Source organism: Coffea arabica, chromosome 3e (assembly GCF_036785885.1).
Source record: "Coffea arabica cultivar ET-39 chromosome 3e, Coffea Arabica ET-39 HiFi, whole genome shotgun sequence".
In the NCBI taxonomy this organism is placed as follows: Eukaryota; Viridiplantae; Streptophyta; class Magnoliopsida; order Gentianales; family Rubiaceae; genus Coffea; species Coffea arabica.
Window position 1 is genome coordinate 21,069,085 of NC_092315.1, and position 15,091 is coordinate 21,084,175.

At 46.8% G+C, this 15,091-nt stretch overlaps 1 protein-coding gene across 1 annotated transcript; it reads left to right on the forward strand.

Annotated features, from left to right (window-relative positions):
• The first annotated feature begins 3,639 nt into the window (after positions 1–3,639).
• Positions 3,640–6,048, forward strand: LOC140038441 (uncharacterized). Its single transcript, XM_072083798.1, has one exon. It carries the CDS (start codon positions 3,640–3,642, stop codon positions 6,046–6,048), a length of 2,409 nt encoding a protein of 802 aa, XP_071939899.1.
• The last annotated feature ends 9,043 nt before the right edge of the window (positions 6,049–15,091 follow it).

Below are 15,091 nucleotides of genomic sequence, written 5' to 3' on the forward strand. Positions count from 1 at the left end.
CCGCTACATTACTTGAGCCATCATTTATGTTTGCCCCACAACCAAAGAAATTTTTTTTTTCTCTTCTAAATGTTTAAAACACATCATTTTAGTATTTTACCTAACAGTAAAATACAATAAATACTAACCCCTCGTTTGGTAGATGGGACTGCCAGAATGGAAAGACCTTTCCACCCAAAATACATTTCAACCAAAATAGAGTGGCAGGGGAAAAAATTTATTATTCTAGGATTTGGTAGATAAGTCAGAATGGAATGTTTACCCAGTTTCCAATATGTGATATAATTGATATTTAAATGTTAGAATGGGATATACTAAATACAATTTTGACTTAATTGCCCTAGGTTGGTTTATAAGATGTAATATGTCTTATTACTTTTATTTTATTTGTTCTATAATAGTATTTGTCTATTTATGTGAAATTTTGATATTTTTACTTTAAAAATTAATGAGGATTGATATTAAAATTCTTCAATTATAAGACTTAATTCGTTCTAATATATGGGTTTCTAAGTTAAAATTTTGCATTTACTAGCAATAAATTAGCAACATAAAATATAAATTACATGAAGTCAAACAATTATAATTTATTTTCAATTTTGATAAGATCCAAAAACAATTCTTGCACAATGCTCAAAAGTCAAAGAATAAAGTATTTTAAAATATTTTTTTCTAGTGAAAGAAAATAACTATTTTAAATACGAGGAAAATTAATGATTATAAAAAAATTACATTCAAATATTAATTGAGCTTACAAATTGCCTAAGATATCACGATGCAGTGTAAAGATTTATAAGGATAAATTTGACATTCTACCATTTAGGCATGTTATGATGAAGGTGGAAAAGCTTTTCCTAAATTTTTTTAAGGAATGGAATTCCAGTAAAAAGTTGGAATAAGCATTCCAAGAGGAAAAGTTTTTCCCACTTAAATGTACCATACCAAACGCTGTAATGGAATGGACAAGTTGGAAAACATTTCTTTTCCAGGCCATTCCTACATACCAAATAAGCGGAAAGTGCTTATTGAATTAGATAATATATAATAACAAAATTTTGAAATATAATTATCTATTTATTTGGTTCATAATTCGTGATAAAAGTGTCATCATTTGTATTCATGTCTTCCATGATTTTTTGTAGAGAAATTTTTATATTTTTTAATCATTTTTTACCTTATATACATCAAATCATTACAGTAATTTTTTTTTTTTACGAAAACTCTTAAAAATTGCAATCCAAACCAAACCTTAATCCGTACTCCTTACCAACAGATTGGTACAAACTGCTGTACCATCTCGTAGAATTTTTTGGTGTAAAAATGGATGACAAAACCAACCACAACTCTACAGTGGCAAGCCCCAAGACTTTGAAGTCTTGAATTCAAATATGTCTTCTTCACTCCCATTGCTTAAGTTCTATTTTTCCTTACTAGAAAAAGATTTTTTTAAAAACTTTGCCGCAACAAAATCTACAAAATACATTATCAAATTGATGAGCTTATCATAGATTATATTTCTTGTTCTAGCAGGGGAGGGTTTGTTAATGAATTTATCATATTGTTTGATTTATGTCAAAAGAACTCGAATACATCAAAAGGACCGGAATATATTTCCAATAAATATTACATCAAGTAAGAAAGAAGGAAAATATTTCATAATTGATACTAAATCTATATATTTGACTTAAAGAAAGCTTATATTTGACTTAAATTGGATGCCGTGTTGGCGGAGTCTCAAAGAAAGCTTAATCTTATGCTCGAGTCACTCTATGAACGTATTGATAATCTAGAAACTTCAAGGAATTCCTCTAAGAAATCTCGAGGAAAACTACCTTTGGATGAATCTTGTGATTCCATGCAATCTACCTCTTTAAAGCCGATTTATACAAGAGGTGACAAGAAGGCTCATTCAACATCTTCTGGGCCTAAACCTAGAGTTGAACCATCTCATGAGAAGTTATTTTGGAAGACATATCAACGTCTTTTACACCAAAAACAAATAGAGTCAAATAGATGCCATCAAAGCGAGTCTTCTAATGAGGAGGTAGCCGAGTCTTATCCTAACAAAGGGGTATCTCATCCTATTGAACCATTTGTTGAAGAGGTTCGTAATGAGGAAATAATCGAAGGCATTGAGCTAGAAAAGGAAATAGAAATATCTGATGAGATGAGTAGTAAAACGGAAGAAAAGAGAGAAAGTGACTTGATTTTGAGCAAAAATGTGAGGGCTTATTGTTTCCCTAATGAACTTACCTTTACATTATTTAGTGTTTCTTCTTTTATGGAGATCAAGCAAAGTCAAGTAGGGTTGATCTTGACATGTTTCATTCCAAAGTCAATTGTACATTTTGCAAGTTTCCATAGAGTTTGTCTTTTAAGAGTTAAATCCCTTTGGTATCAATTCAAGGAACAATGTCAATTCAAATCTGTCCACACCAATGGAGAGTTAATTCGAACTCATGTTGAAGGGAACATTCCAAATTTTGGGGCTGGTTGTGTACCAAGGGTTCATTTGATCATCTTGGCCTTAGTCCACGTGAAGCTCCAACTTCACCAAAGTTGCCTTGGTGTCTTGCAAGTGTATTCGAGCATGAGTTTGGTTTTATGGGATACACGTCACACCACTTTGAGGATCCTTACCTCATGACCAGAAGCGATCAAGTTGAGCATACATTGAAACTGGTTCGTGAGATTCAAGGGTCAATAAGGGTTGTTTTCCAACTTAGCAAGTGGTTTTTGCATTGGATGACATTTGCAGCCATCATAACAAGATTGACTCAAAGGCATGTAACTTTTCTTGTCATCATTCGTGCTTCAATTTGTGGGCAAATTGCTTTCAAGACAAAAGGAATGATGAGAACGTGAAGATTGTCCAAGCAAATCGGTTTAGTTAGTGAGGATGCTCACCTCGGCAACCCCCGCTTGTCCGAGGTGAACCCACCTCGTCCCTCATCGGAGCTCATCCGTGTCTTGGGCATATCCCCTAAGCTCGGACCGGATCCCAAATCTACCGTGTTGGTGATCTCGGCACATCCACCTCAGCTGTACGCTGATGATGTCAAGCCACCTGACATCACCCGGGACCAGTGCTTTATCTGAAAAGCACTGTCACACTTAATGACTACTGTGTAAGACTCCTCGTCACCCTGCCCAGGCGACTACAGCGTCAGAGTCAGACCGCCTGACAGAGAGCAGAGCCGTAATGGCAGGACATGGGTCCCACCGGCATAAGACCTCCATCCTACCCTCCACTCTCGCTCTATAAATACCCCTCATGTACTCCTAACAAGTAAGCATACTGTTCATTTGACAATACTATTATTTCTCTCGTTCTCATATTAACTTGAGCGTCGGAGTGATCCCAGGGGAGAAGCCCCGCCATTCACTTCGGACACACAGATACACCTCACCTCAGAAGAGGCTGATTTCGGCTGGTTCAACCGCCCCCCAAAAATCACCTCCTCAATTGGCGCCGTCTGTGGGAACGAGATTACTGTTAAAATGAGATCCACTCGCTCCAGAAGTGGAAGAGTCCCCTCGACCGGGGCTGGGCAGACATCCGGAGCCCAGCAAGATCGTATTTCTGAAGAACAAGGGTCCCCAAGGACCCAGCCCCACAATGAAGACGCCATCGCCAAGATGGCCGAATTCGTGGCTGATAACCCGAACATCTTCGAGGAACTGGGGAGGTACTTCAAGAGGCAGGGGAAGGAAAAAGCTGAATCCTCCAAGAGGAGACCGACGAAATCCCCTGAAGTACCTTCCGGCGAAGACTCCGATGAGGGGCACCTCTCTCGGAGCACTTCCAGGCGCGCCTCTTCCAAGGCGACGTCTAAAATCATTTCCATTTTCCGGGCGTTTTCCCGGGGTCTTCTGGGAAAACGAGCTGAGGACCCATCTCGGCGTCCCGGAGGTTTAGCCGCCGAATATCTGAGGGCTCCGCCCTTCACGGATGACATCAATGGGGAGATGGTCCCCCCAAACTTTAAACTTCCCGCCCTCCGTTCCTACGATGGCCGAGGTGACCCCGAGGATCACCTCCGCGCCTTCCTCTCCGCTTTTCGGCTCTATTGCGTCCCCGACGCAGTAATTTGCCGAGCTTTCCCCATCTTCCTGCAGGGCACGGCCCGAAAGTGGTTATGGGGTTTAGAACCGAGGAGCATTTCCTCACTGGATGAGTTGATAGATCGGTTCATTCACCGCTTTGTATCATCTCGTCCGATTACGAAGACTTCAGCCTACCTCTTGAACCTGCAGCAAGCCCCCGGCGAGTCACTGCGCTCCTACGTGCAGAGGTTCAATGAGGAGAACGTGCAGATACCTGATCAGCATGAGCAGGTAACTATAGCTGCCTTCACCAATGGGCTGATCGCGGGAATCTTCAATACTGAGATACACCGGGATTACCCCCGCACACTTCGGGAACTCTGGGATCGAGTAGATCAGGGAATCCGAAGTGAAGATCTAAACCGCATGAAGCGAGAGGTTCAAGCCTCTCGTACCGGGCAAGATTTCCGGAGGAAAAAAGACGCCGGCCGAGTCGAACAAGACCCCAGTGGCTCGTCAACTCAGTTCCGAGACCGCCGAAGTGTCTTCGACCGGATTGTTAAAGGCAGGTCGTCCACCTCGGACGCCGAGCTGACACCTCTCAATTCCAGCTGGACCCATGTCCTGGCTGTGATGAGGCAGAATCACCTCGGCCGAAATCCTCCTGAAATTCCAGGGAGGAGAGATAAGAGGAACTCGAACCTCTATTGTGCCTACCACCGGGACGTTGGGCACGAGACTGAAGATTGCAATGATCTGACGCGGGAGATCGAGAATTTGATCCGGCAGGGGTACCTGAAGCAATTCGTCCGCAAGGATGGAGGCTTCAACAGAAGCGTCTCCCACCGGGAGAACCGGGGCCCCCGCCGAGAAGACAGGCGGGACACGAACATGCATTGCCGAGAACCCGAAGACCGTAGGGAGGACAAGCAGCCTCCACGCGATGGATCACCGGGCTACGGCCCCAACATCGCCGGGGTGATCAATACCATCGCGGGAGGACCAACGGGAGGAGACAGCCAGAACTCCCGGAAGCGGACCTACCGCCAGGCCGGGATGGAGGTGGCTGAGCCGAGCTCTCGGTTGTCCGAGGTCATCACCTATGGTCCCACTGACCCCGTCCCCGCCGCTTCCAGCAACCACGAGGCCCTCGTGATCGAAGTCCTCACCAACAACTACATAGTCAAAAAGGTCTATGTTGACCCCGGAAGCTCGGTAGACGTCTTGTACTATCGAACCTTCGAGAATTTGAAACTGACCAGGGAGCAGCTCACTCCTGTCAGGACTCCCCTCGTTGGATTCGGGGGACACGTGGTCCACCCCGAGGGTATGGTGTCCCTGATGGTGACCATCGGGCGTCATCCCCGCTGCCGAACTGTGCCGGTCAGCTTTGCGGTGGTCAAAGCAGACTCTCCCTACAACATGCTAATAGGCCGGCCCACGCTCAATGCATTGAGAGCCGTATACTCCACCTACCACCTGAGATTTAAATTTCCAACATCTGAGGGGGTGGCCGAGGTGAGCAGCGATGTGGGCGCCGCCCGAAAATGCTACCTCGCCACCATTCAAGCAGCAGTCACACCCCGGCCCTCGCCGAGGTCAGAAGAAAAGAGGCCAGAGGTCCTCTCCATAGACTGCATCGACCCTCAGAAGGCAGGAGAGGCCAACAGGCTTGAGCCCGGGGATGAGGTGGAACAAGTGGTCTTGGATGAAGTGAAACCTGATCAAGTGGTCCAAGTAGGGGCTGGACTCCCCCCACCCCTGAAAGAAGAAATGATCTCCCTGATCAAGGACCACCGAGACGTCTTCGCGTGGTCCGCAGATGAAGTGGTTGGAGTGCCACCCGAGTTCATGATTCATCAACTCAACGTTAACCCACAGGCCCGACCTGTGCGACAGAAACGAAGGCACTTCGACCCCGAACGTAGCAATGCCATATCGGATGAGGTCGACAAGCTCTTGCCCGTCAAGATGATCCATGAGGTCCAGTACCCCACCTGACTCTCCAACCCTGTCATGGTCAAAAAGGATGCCGGTGGATGGAGGATGTGTGTCGACTTCACCGACCTTAACAAGGCATGCCCCAAAGATTGCTACCCTCTACCGAGGATCGACGCCCTCGTCGACTCGGCAATGGGACACGAGATCCTCTGCTTCCTAGATGCCTTCAAAGGCTATCACCAAATAGGAATGAGTGAGGAAGACCAAGAAAAAACGGCATTTTACACCGACCAAGGTGTCTACTGCTATACCACCATGCCATTCGGGTTAAAAAACGCCGGGGCGACCTATCAAAGGCTGATCAACCGCCTTTTCAAAAATCAGATCGGCCGAAATGTGGAGGCCTACGTGGACGATATTCTCGTCAAAAGCTTAACCACCTCGGCCTTCTTGTCGGATGTGAAGGAGGTCTTCGGCGTCCTCCGCGACTCAAGGATGAAGTTAAACCCCAAGAAGTGCGTCTTTGGTGTCACCTCAGGAAAGTTCCTGGGGTATTTAGTTTCCCACCGGGGAATCGAGGCCAACCCCGACAAGGTCAAGGCCATTCAAGATATGTCCCCACCTCGGAACCTCCGAGAAGTCCAGAGGCTGAATGGACGCCTGGCTGCACTGAACCGCTTCCTATCCCAGTCCGCAGAAAAAGCTTTGCCCTTTTTTAAGGTGTTTAAGAAGGCCGATCAGTTCACCTGGACTGAGGAGTGTCAGGCTGCCTTCGACAAGCTGAAGCTGTACCTGCACCACCTACCCACCCTCGCTTCACCTCGGCCCGAGGAGAAGCTGTACCTCTACCTCTCTGCAGCGGACGAAACTGTCAGCGCTGTGCTCATCAGGGATGAGGGCACTCAAGTGCCGGTCTACTATGTCAGCTGAGCCCTCCGTGGGCCGGAGACTCGATACACTAAAGTGGAAAAACTTGTGCTAGGACTAGTCCACGCCGCCCGACGGCTGAAACCCTATTTCTTAGCTCATCCCATCTCTGTCAGGACCAACCAACCACTCCGACAGATACTGGTGCGGCCCGAGGCCTCCGGACGCCTCACTAAGTGGGCCGTTGAGTTGGGGGAATACGACCTGTCGTATGAGCCGCGCACCGCCATAAAGGCTCAAGCCTTAGCCGACTTCTTGGCCGAGCTCACCTTCACGGAAGGTCGGGAGTCCACCTTCGCCCTAACCGAAGTGTCCACCCCACACCTGTGGATGTTGTATGTGGACGGGTTCTCTAATGGGGATGGGAGTGGAGCAGGACTGCTCCTGGAGGGCCCCCAAGGAGAAGTGTGCTCGTATGCCCTCCGCTTTGACTTCCCGGCCACCAACAATGAAGCCGAATATGAGGCCTTAATCGCGGGACTCCAACTAGCCCGCAGGCTCGGTGCACAGCGGATTCACGTCCGCAGCGACTCCCAACTCGTAGTATGCCAAGTCCTTGGTGAGTATGAGGCCAAGGATGAAACCATGCAACGGTATCTATCCAAAGTCCACCAACTCATTGCGTATTTTGAGTCTTTCGACATCCAAAGAATCCCCCGCTCCCAGAATAGGCGCGCCGACGCTCTGTCCCGGCTGGCCTCCACATCATTCTCCGACCTCAACAAAACTGTTTTAGTGGAGGTGTTGGACGAGCCGGGATACATGGAAGAGGTGGCCTGCCCCGTGCACTCGGAAGATATTTGGATGAATCCGTTCATCCACTTCTTAGGGCAGGGAGTCCTCCCCGAGGACAGAGCCGAGGCGAGAAAGATTCAACGCAAATCTGCTCGGTACGCGCTCCGCGATGGAGAGCTGTATAAACGCCCATACCTTGGCCCATGGCTAAGGTGCATTACCCCCGAGGTAGGACGCCAGGTCCTCCATGAGATACACGAAGGCCTGTGCGGGGCTCACGTCGGCCACAGGATGTTAGCCAGGAAGACCTTACTTCTTGGGTATTTCTGGCCTTCTCTTCGACAAGATGCCCAAAATCTTGTTCTCAGTTGCCCATCCTGCCAAGTCCAAGCCCCTGATCTTCACCAACCCTCGAACTTCATGATTCCAATCACCTCACCCTGGTCGTTTGAGCAATGGGGGACAGACATCATCGGTCCTTTCCCTAAAGCGGTCGGGGGCTATACCTTCCTGGTAACCGCTGTGGATTATTTCACTAAGTGGGTTGAAGCCGAGCCTCTACGTACCATCACAGGGCTGACCATTCAAAAATTCTTCTGGAAATGCATTATCTGCCGCTTCGGCATACCTTAGGTAATCATCTCGGACAATGGGAGACAGTTTGCCGAGAACCCATTTAAGACTTGGTGCGAGAACCTTGGCATCAAGCAACACTTCACTTCGGTAGGCCACCCTCAGGCCAATGGTCAAGCAGAAAATTTTAACCGAACTCTCTTGCATGGCCTCAAGATTCGACTACACCGAGCTGGGTCATCTTGGGTGGAGGAACTCCCCAGTGTTCTGTGGTCATATCGGACCACGCCGAAGTCATCCACGCAAGAGACTCCCTTCTCCTTGACCTATGGAGCCGAGGCTGTCATTCCTGCTGAGCTCCTCACACCCAGTCCTCGGCTGACAGCCTATGTAGCCGAGGTGAACGGAGAAGAGAGGCAGTTTGATCTCGACCTCATCGACGAGAAAAGAGACCTTGCCTCAGCTCGGATAGCTTCCTACAAGAACACCCTGGCCCACTACTACAATGCCCGCGTCAAGCATCGGCGATTCCTGCCATGAGACTTGGTGCTTAGAAAAAACTCGGTCACCCGAGCTGAACCGCAAGGGAAATTAGGCCCGAAATGGGAAGGCCCTTACCGAGTTGTGGAATCTAGTCTAAGTGGGTATTGTAAATTGAGCAACCGAGATGGCTCTCTAGTGCCGAGGACTTGGCATGCTGAGAACCTCAGACTGTATTATGTTTGAAGATTTTACTAAGTTATCACTTCAGCTGCTTAGTTATTTTTCAATACTGAGATGCATACATCTGCTATTAAAAAATAAGGGGGACAAATAGGGGACGAAGCAAGACACTAAAGGAGCCGAAGTAAGAAGAAATAGATCTTTCATTCAAATAAGAAGAGGCATTACAAAATGAAGACAAAGACCGAGGTCAGGAGTACTGCTAAGCATCTCCCACCTCGGTTTTAAATTTAAAGCCCTATAAGCTAAGCCTCCGCCTCGGTTCCCTCTTGGCCAGTTGCCTCCTCGGCTTCTTCCCCGCCGGGGTGAGCCTCTTCTCCTACTCCTTGCTCTTCCTCGCCGACGTCACCCCCAGCCTCTTCTCCTCCTTCCTCCTCAAAGACCTCGTCGAGCTCAGCTAGCCATTTGTTGAACTCATCTTGGACTTCGGCCAAGTTCCTTCCGGCTTGGATGCCCTCGGCCATCCAATCACACAGCTCCTTGGAGTCATCGTTATAGTTGGCACTGTTCCTCAAGAACTCCAAAGCCTCAGAGGGTAGATGAGTCGCGGCCTCATCAATAGCCGACGTGAAGCCAAGCATGAAGCTCGGCCTCGTCAGTTGGCCGAGATCCCCAAGGAAGGTCTCGGACCTCCGGAAATCCTCTACAGCCGAGGTCCTCGCACTCTCGAGGGCCTGCTCATGGGTCTTCTTCGCCTCCTCTGACCTCTTCTGCTCTTCCTCCAGAGCCGACCTCAGACTATTGATAGTGGCCTCGGACTCTTCCTCCTTAGTCTCGGCCTCTTGAAGCCGTCTCTGAAGTTCGGACTTCTCGGATTCAGACACAACCTGTTTCTTCTTCAGCTTGGCAATCTGATCTTGCAGTTTGCCGGTGTCCTGCTCCTCAAGCAGCTCACAGTACCGATGTGCCATCTCGGCCACAAAGGCTGTGTTGGAGGCCGTGGTCACCATGACGCTTTGGAGCATCTCGGCCGGAGTCAACTTCCTTGTGAACTCCAAGTCCCTCGGCAAGGTGGACTGCATCACCAGGTCTTGGGCAACCCGGGGGTGGCTGCATCGGTCGTTGACCTTGAGCGACCAGTCCGGACACCAATGCTTGCCAGGGTGAGATTTTTCTTTCCCAGAAAACACTGGGGGGCTTTGGTAACGGTTCCACAGCGAAGACGCCGTCACCGCGTTGACTGGAGACTTCAACTGTTTGCCTCGACCATGTGGAGGTGGAAGTGCCGTGGTCACCCCTAATGGCACCCCTTCTGGCACCGAAGAGGCGGACCCTGTGGCCGCAGCAACCGAGCTGCTCTGGGCTGCCGTGATCGGGGTGGTCTTCTCTACCGAGATCTTGGAAGACTGCCCTTTGGACTTCTTTTTGGGCGGAGGCGCCGAAGTCTCCCCCGAGTTCTTTCTCCTCGACCTCTTGGCCACCTCGGCCGAGCCCGATGTGATGATGTCGGACAGTTTAGTCACTGCACAAGAAACAAATATTATTATTTGCCATAGCCGAGGTAAAAGGAAAGCTATGAAAGAAAAATTACAGGGTTTCTTAAGTTTAATGGAAAAGAGGGGAGTCTTGTTGGGAGGCAGTAAAGCTCGGCTAATTCCCCCATCGACCAGCACGGCCTCGGGGTGGTCCCAGCTGAAGATCCGAAGTCCGGACCCCATCAATTTCTGGAAGGACTCCTCTTCGAGATCCCCCGCGGAGGCGTCGGCCTTCGATTTGATGGGCCTCCACCAAAAACCCCGTGGGAAGTCCACGGCCAAGACGAAGATGAAGTCACGCTTCCAATTTTTTATTGAAGAGGGGGCGCCGATGACTAGCTTCGGGATGGTTTTGTTCCGGTTGCAGACGTAGAACCACTCCTTGTCTGTCCCATGCGCCTTGAAGGTGTAGCATCGGCGGAATAGATCCACAGTTGGAGTCACTTTTTGATGTCGGCACAGCATCTTGAAACCTACTAGAATGCAGACCGCGTTTGGGACGAGCTGAGTAATCCTCATGCCGAAGTGGCGAAGTGTGTCCCTGAAGAACCTCGACGTCGGCATCCTCAGCTCGACTTCCAGCTGCTGGATGTAGACTGCCACAGTCCCCATGGGGGGCTTCTCGGCTGAGTCATCTGGTCCGGGCGAGGTGATGATGTACCCCGGCCTGAAAGGGTACTTTCTTATCACCTTCCGAGCCCTGTCTTCCCCCACTCGACTTCTGAACTTCGGCATCTTGCCGAAGTCAATTTTGGCCGCGTCTTTCGGAGCTACTGGCTCCAGTACTCCTTCGTCATGGGGTATCTGAGCTCCGAGCTCGTTATTGAAGACAATCTCGGAACCAGCTTCACTCATCTCGGATGACTCTGACGCCGAGGCTGCCTCGACGATCTCCACCTCGGCTGAACTCTCCGCAGCACCGGACGTCGATCCCCCAGAGCTGGACGAAGCCGTTTCTTCCGAAGTGTCGGGCACCTCCTCGGCCTGATAGCTCGGTTTCACGGTCTCTTTGTGGGTTTTAGCCGTTTTGGCCATGTGTGAATGATGAGATGAAAAGAAAAGTACTTACTGTTGACTATGGAATCTGACGAAGTGGATGACTTCGGCTGGCAGGATTGATCTCGGCAACACTCGCGAATTTTACAAGTCGAAGGCTGAGAGATAAAGTGAGGGGCCATGCGGTGAAAAGGACCCCCTATTTATAGGGATTCGGCGAGAATCCGAAGAGGCGGCAAGAATGCGAAAAGACGGCCACGTTTGAATTCAAAACGTCGTGCCTCCCTCTCTCCTCATTAATGCCCCGTCCTTTCGACTGACACCCTCTGCACGAAACGTCCCACTACTTCACGACGCGACGGTTACCAGTGACCACGTCCCGTCAACTGACTCGCCCACGTGTCTCGTCCCCGCATCTTCCGGAGCAGTTTCGGGACCCCGACTCTTACGACTTCGGCACAAGGAAGCCTCAGCACCTCCCTAGTCCGGAGCTCCCGAGGCTTGGGGGGCTTATTGAGGATGCTCACCTCGGCAACCCCCGCTTGTCCGAGGTGAACCCACCTCGTCCCTCATCGGAGCTCATCCGTGTCTTGGGCATATCCCCTAAGCTCGGACCGGATCCCAAATCTACCGTGTTGGTGATCTCGGCACATCCACCTCAGCTGTACGCTGATGATGTCAAGCCACCTGACATCACCCGGGACCAGTGCTTTTATCTGAAAAGCACTGTCACACTTAATGACTACTGTGTAAGACTCCTCGTCACCCTGCCCAGGCGGCTACAGCGTCAGAGTCAGACCGCCTGACAGAGAGCAGAGCCGTAATGGCAGGACATGGGTCCCACCGGCATAAGACCTCCATCCTGCCCTCCACTCTCGCTCTATAAATACCCCTCATGTACTCCTAACAAGTAAGCATACTGTTCATTTGACAATACTATTATTTCTCTCGTTCTCATACTAACTTGAGCGTCGGAGTGATCCCAGGGGAGAAGCCCCGCCATTCACTTCGGACACACAGATACACCTCACCTCAGAAGAGGCTGATTTCGGCTGGTTCAACCGCCCCCCAAAAATCACCTCCTCAGTTAGCTAATTAGTCCAAGTTGTGTCATTTATTTGGTGTTGTTAAGCAATGGTTTAATCGTCTATTTTCCTTGCTAATTTAGTCTAAATAATTTGGCTAGAGTTTTGTCCTTAAGTGGCCGAAATTTCTAGTGCTAATTTTAGGAAAATAAGTGATTCCAAATTACATTAGGATTTCTAGACAATTCTATAGTACTTTAGGGATTTGAATCCATGTAAGGCTTTAAATAAGCCTAAGTCTTGAACCTTTTTTTGATCAATCAGAAATTACAACAAAAACTTGTGAGTTTTATACACTTCTCTTGTCCAAGAGAGTTTTTCTTGAATACTTGAGAGTTTTCTTAAGTTATTCAACTTGAATTTATCAATAAAGTATATACCTTGGGTGTGGCGTTCTTCTATCTACACTTTGGTTCATAGAATTGTTTAGTCATGGGAGAAATTCTCTTAGTTCACAACTTGGTGGTTCTAGAAGGGTCATCAAGGTTCCTCAATCAACTAGATTTTCTTCGTCTAGATCTGGGCCGTGTGGGATATGAGTTCATACCTTCAAGCAGGTTCGTATCAAGATATCTTCATCTACTCCGTGGATCGTCGAAACAAGTGAGGGAGTGAGCTTGTGGTGAAGTTATTTGAAGAAGAAAGCTCTTGTCTTGCATCTTATCTTGGGATTTTGAGGTATATTATTAAGAAACCTCTCTTTTCTTCTTATCTTGCGACTTAATCGACATATGACTTGATTATAGTAGATTTCATGGAAGAATTCATGGTTTTGTTATGGTAGCTTGAATTTTCCAGCTTTGATGAGATTTTTTCAACTTTGATTTGAGGTTTTCTAGCTTTGAGTTGAATTTCCAACTTTAATAGGAGATGCTCTAGTTTTGATATGAAATTTCTAGTTTTTTTTATGTGATTTTCAGCTTTGGTATGCAAATTCCAGTTTTGAGGTGCAAATTTTCAATTTTGATGTAGTTTGGCTAGAGCTTTATATATGTCCAAAGTTGATAGCTTTCTTGACCTAGAATAGAGACCATATATCCCATAACATATGATCTTGATTGTTAGTGATTTTGTCATGAAATTTGGGTTGGAAATGAGAGAGTTAACTTGAAGAAATTAGGGGATATGCTGCTAGAATTTCCCCCTTATTGGCCAAGTGAGAGAGAGTGAGAGTTGAGGTGTAAATTTAGGATATTTTTGCTTTCCTTTTGCATATGATCTTACTCAAGACACTTGTTACAATCTTTTTCTTTGTATGTGTGTTAGGTTTGAGCCAAAACAAGAGGTTTAAACGAAAGGAAATGAGTTTTTTTTTTCAAACTATTTTTTAATTAGAATTTCCAACTCGTACATCAAAAGTCTTGTCCTGTTTTCTTTAAATTTTTTACTATAATCACTATCTTTGTACTTCATATTCTCCTTGAAGTATTGGTTTAGCATGCATATGGGTTTTTCTCTAGATTTGAACAAGAAAACTTGGCACTTTTGAAAGTTAAATAGGGGTTAAACCTGCAAATCACTTTATTGGCTAAGTGAAGTTTTGAAACTCATAGTTTTACATTTATATTAGCCTCAAATAGTTAGATTCTTGATATATTATATGACCACAGGATTTGAGCATGTCCATGAGGACAAACCAAGGTTTGAAGTGAAACGATTATGATCCATTGGTGAGTGTTCCTTGTGTTTTCTGAATTAAATGCCTTTCTTGTGTTGTTATTGGCTTGTTTGACTGTTAAATGTATTTCAGTGATCATTTTACTATTGTTAGGCGAGTGTGTAGTTTACCGCATTCGACCTAAGTGGATGTGAATTTTCAATGGTCAAATGATTGAATATTATTTGTGCATGAATATAAACCATGTGTACTTTATCGCATTGGCTGAATTGGGTCCTTGACTTTCGTCGCTAGCCTATTCGAGCTAGAAGCGGATTTGGTCGGGTAGGTTGGTAACCCTGGACCACTATTTCGGTATACTCGAGTATTACTATGAAATCAGATGGAGTACTGGCCAATGAATGAGTGAAATAACTGAAATGAAATGAACTGGCCAATGAATGAGTGAAATAACTGAAATGAAATGATCAATGTAGGGATTTTGTTTTCAAAAGTCGGAAGTTATAAGGAAGAGATGGGCGGAGACTAAATGAATGAATGACTCTAAGTGAGCAAGTATCCTTTAAATCTTTTAAATGATTGAGTGTTTACTTCTTGAGTGCCTCGAGGCTGTTTATTATTGTTTATCATTGTGCAAAGTGCGTGAAATTGTTAAATGAAATATTTCTGTGATTTGAATGGTTTTTTGTTTGGATGCTTGTTTGGGAACCTCAATGAGCGTAAACTTATACCATTAGTTTGTTTTCCTTACAGGAGTTGAGGACCAGTATGGACAAGCTTGAACTAGAGTATAATGATCCTCTTGCACATGTACTTTTGGCAGACAGATTATATTATAATATTTGGTGATGTATCTTATGTTTCACTTTTGGTTTGTAACTATACTTGAACTTTGGTTAAATTGTAGAACTCTGATGTTAAATTTGAAAGCTTGAAAGGTTATTTTGAAAATTTATTGTAGTGAGTTCTGA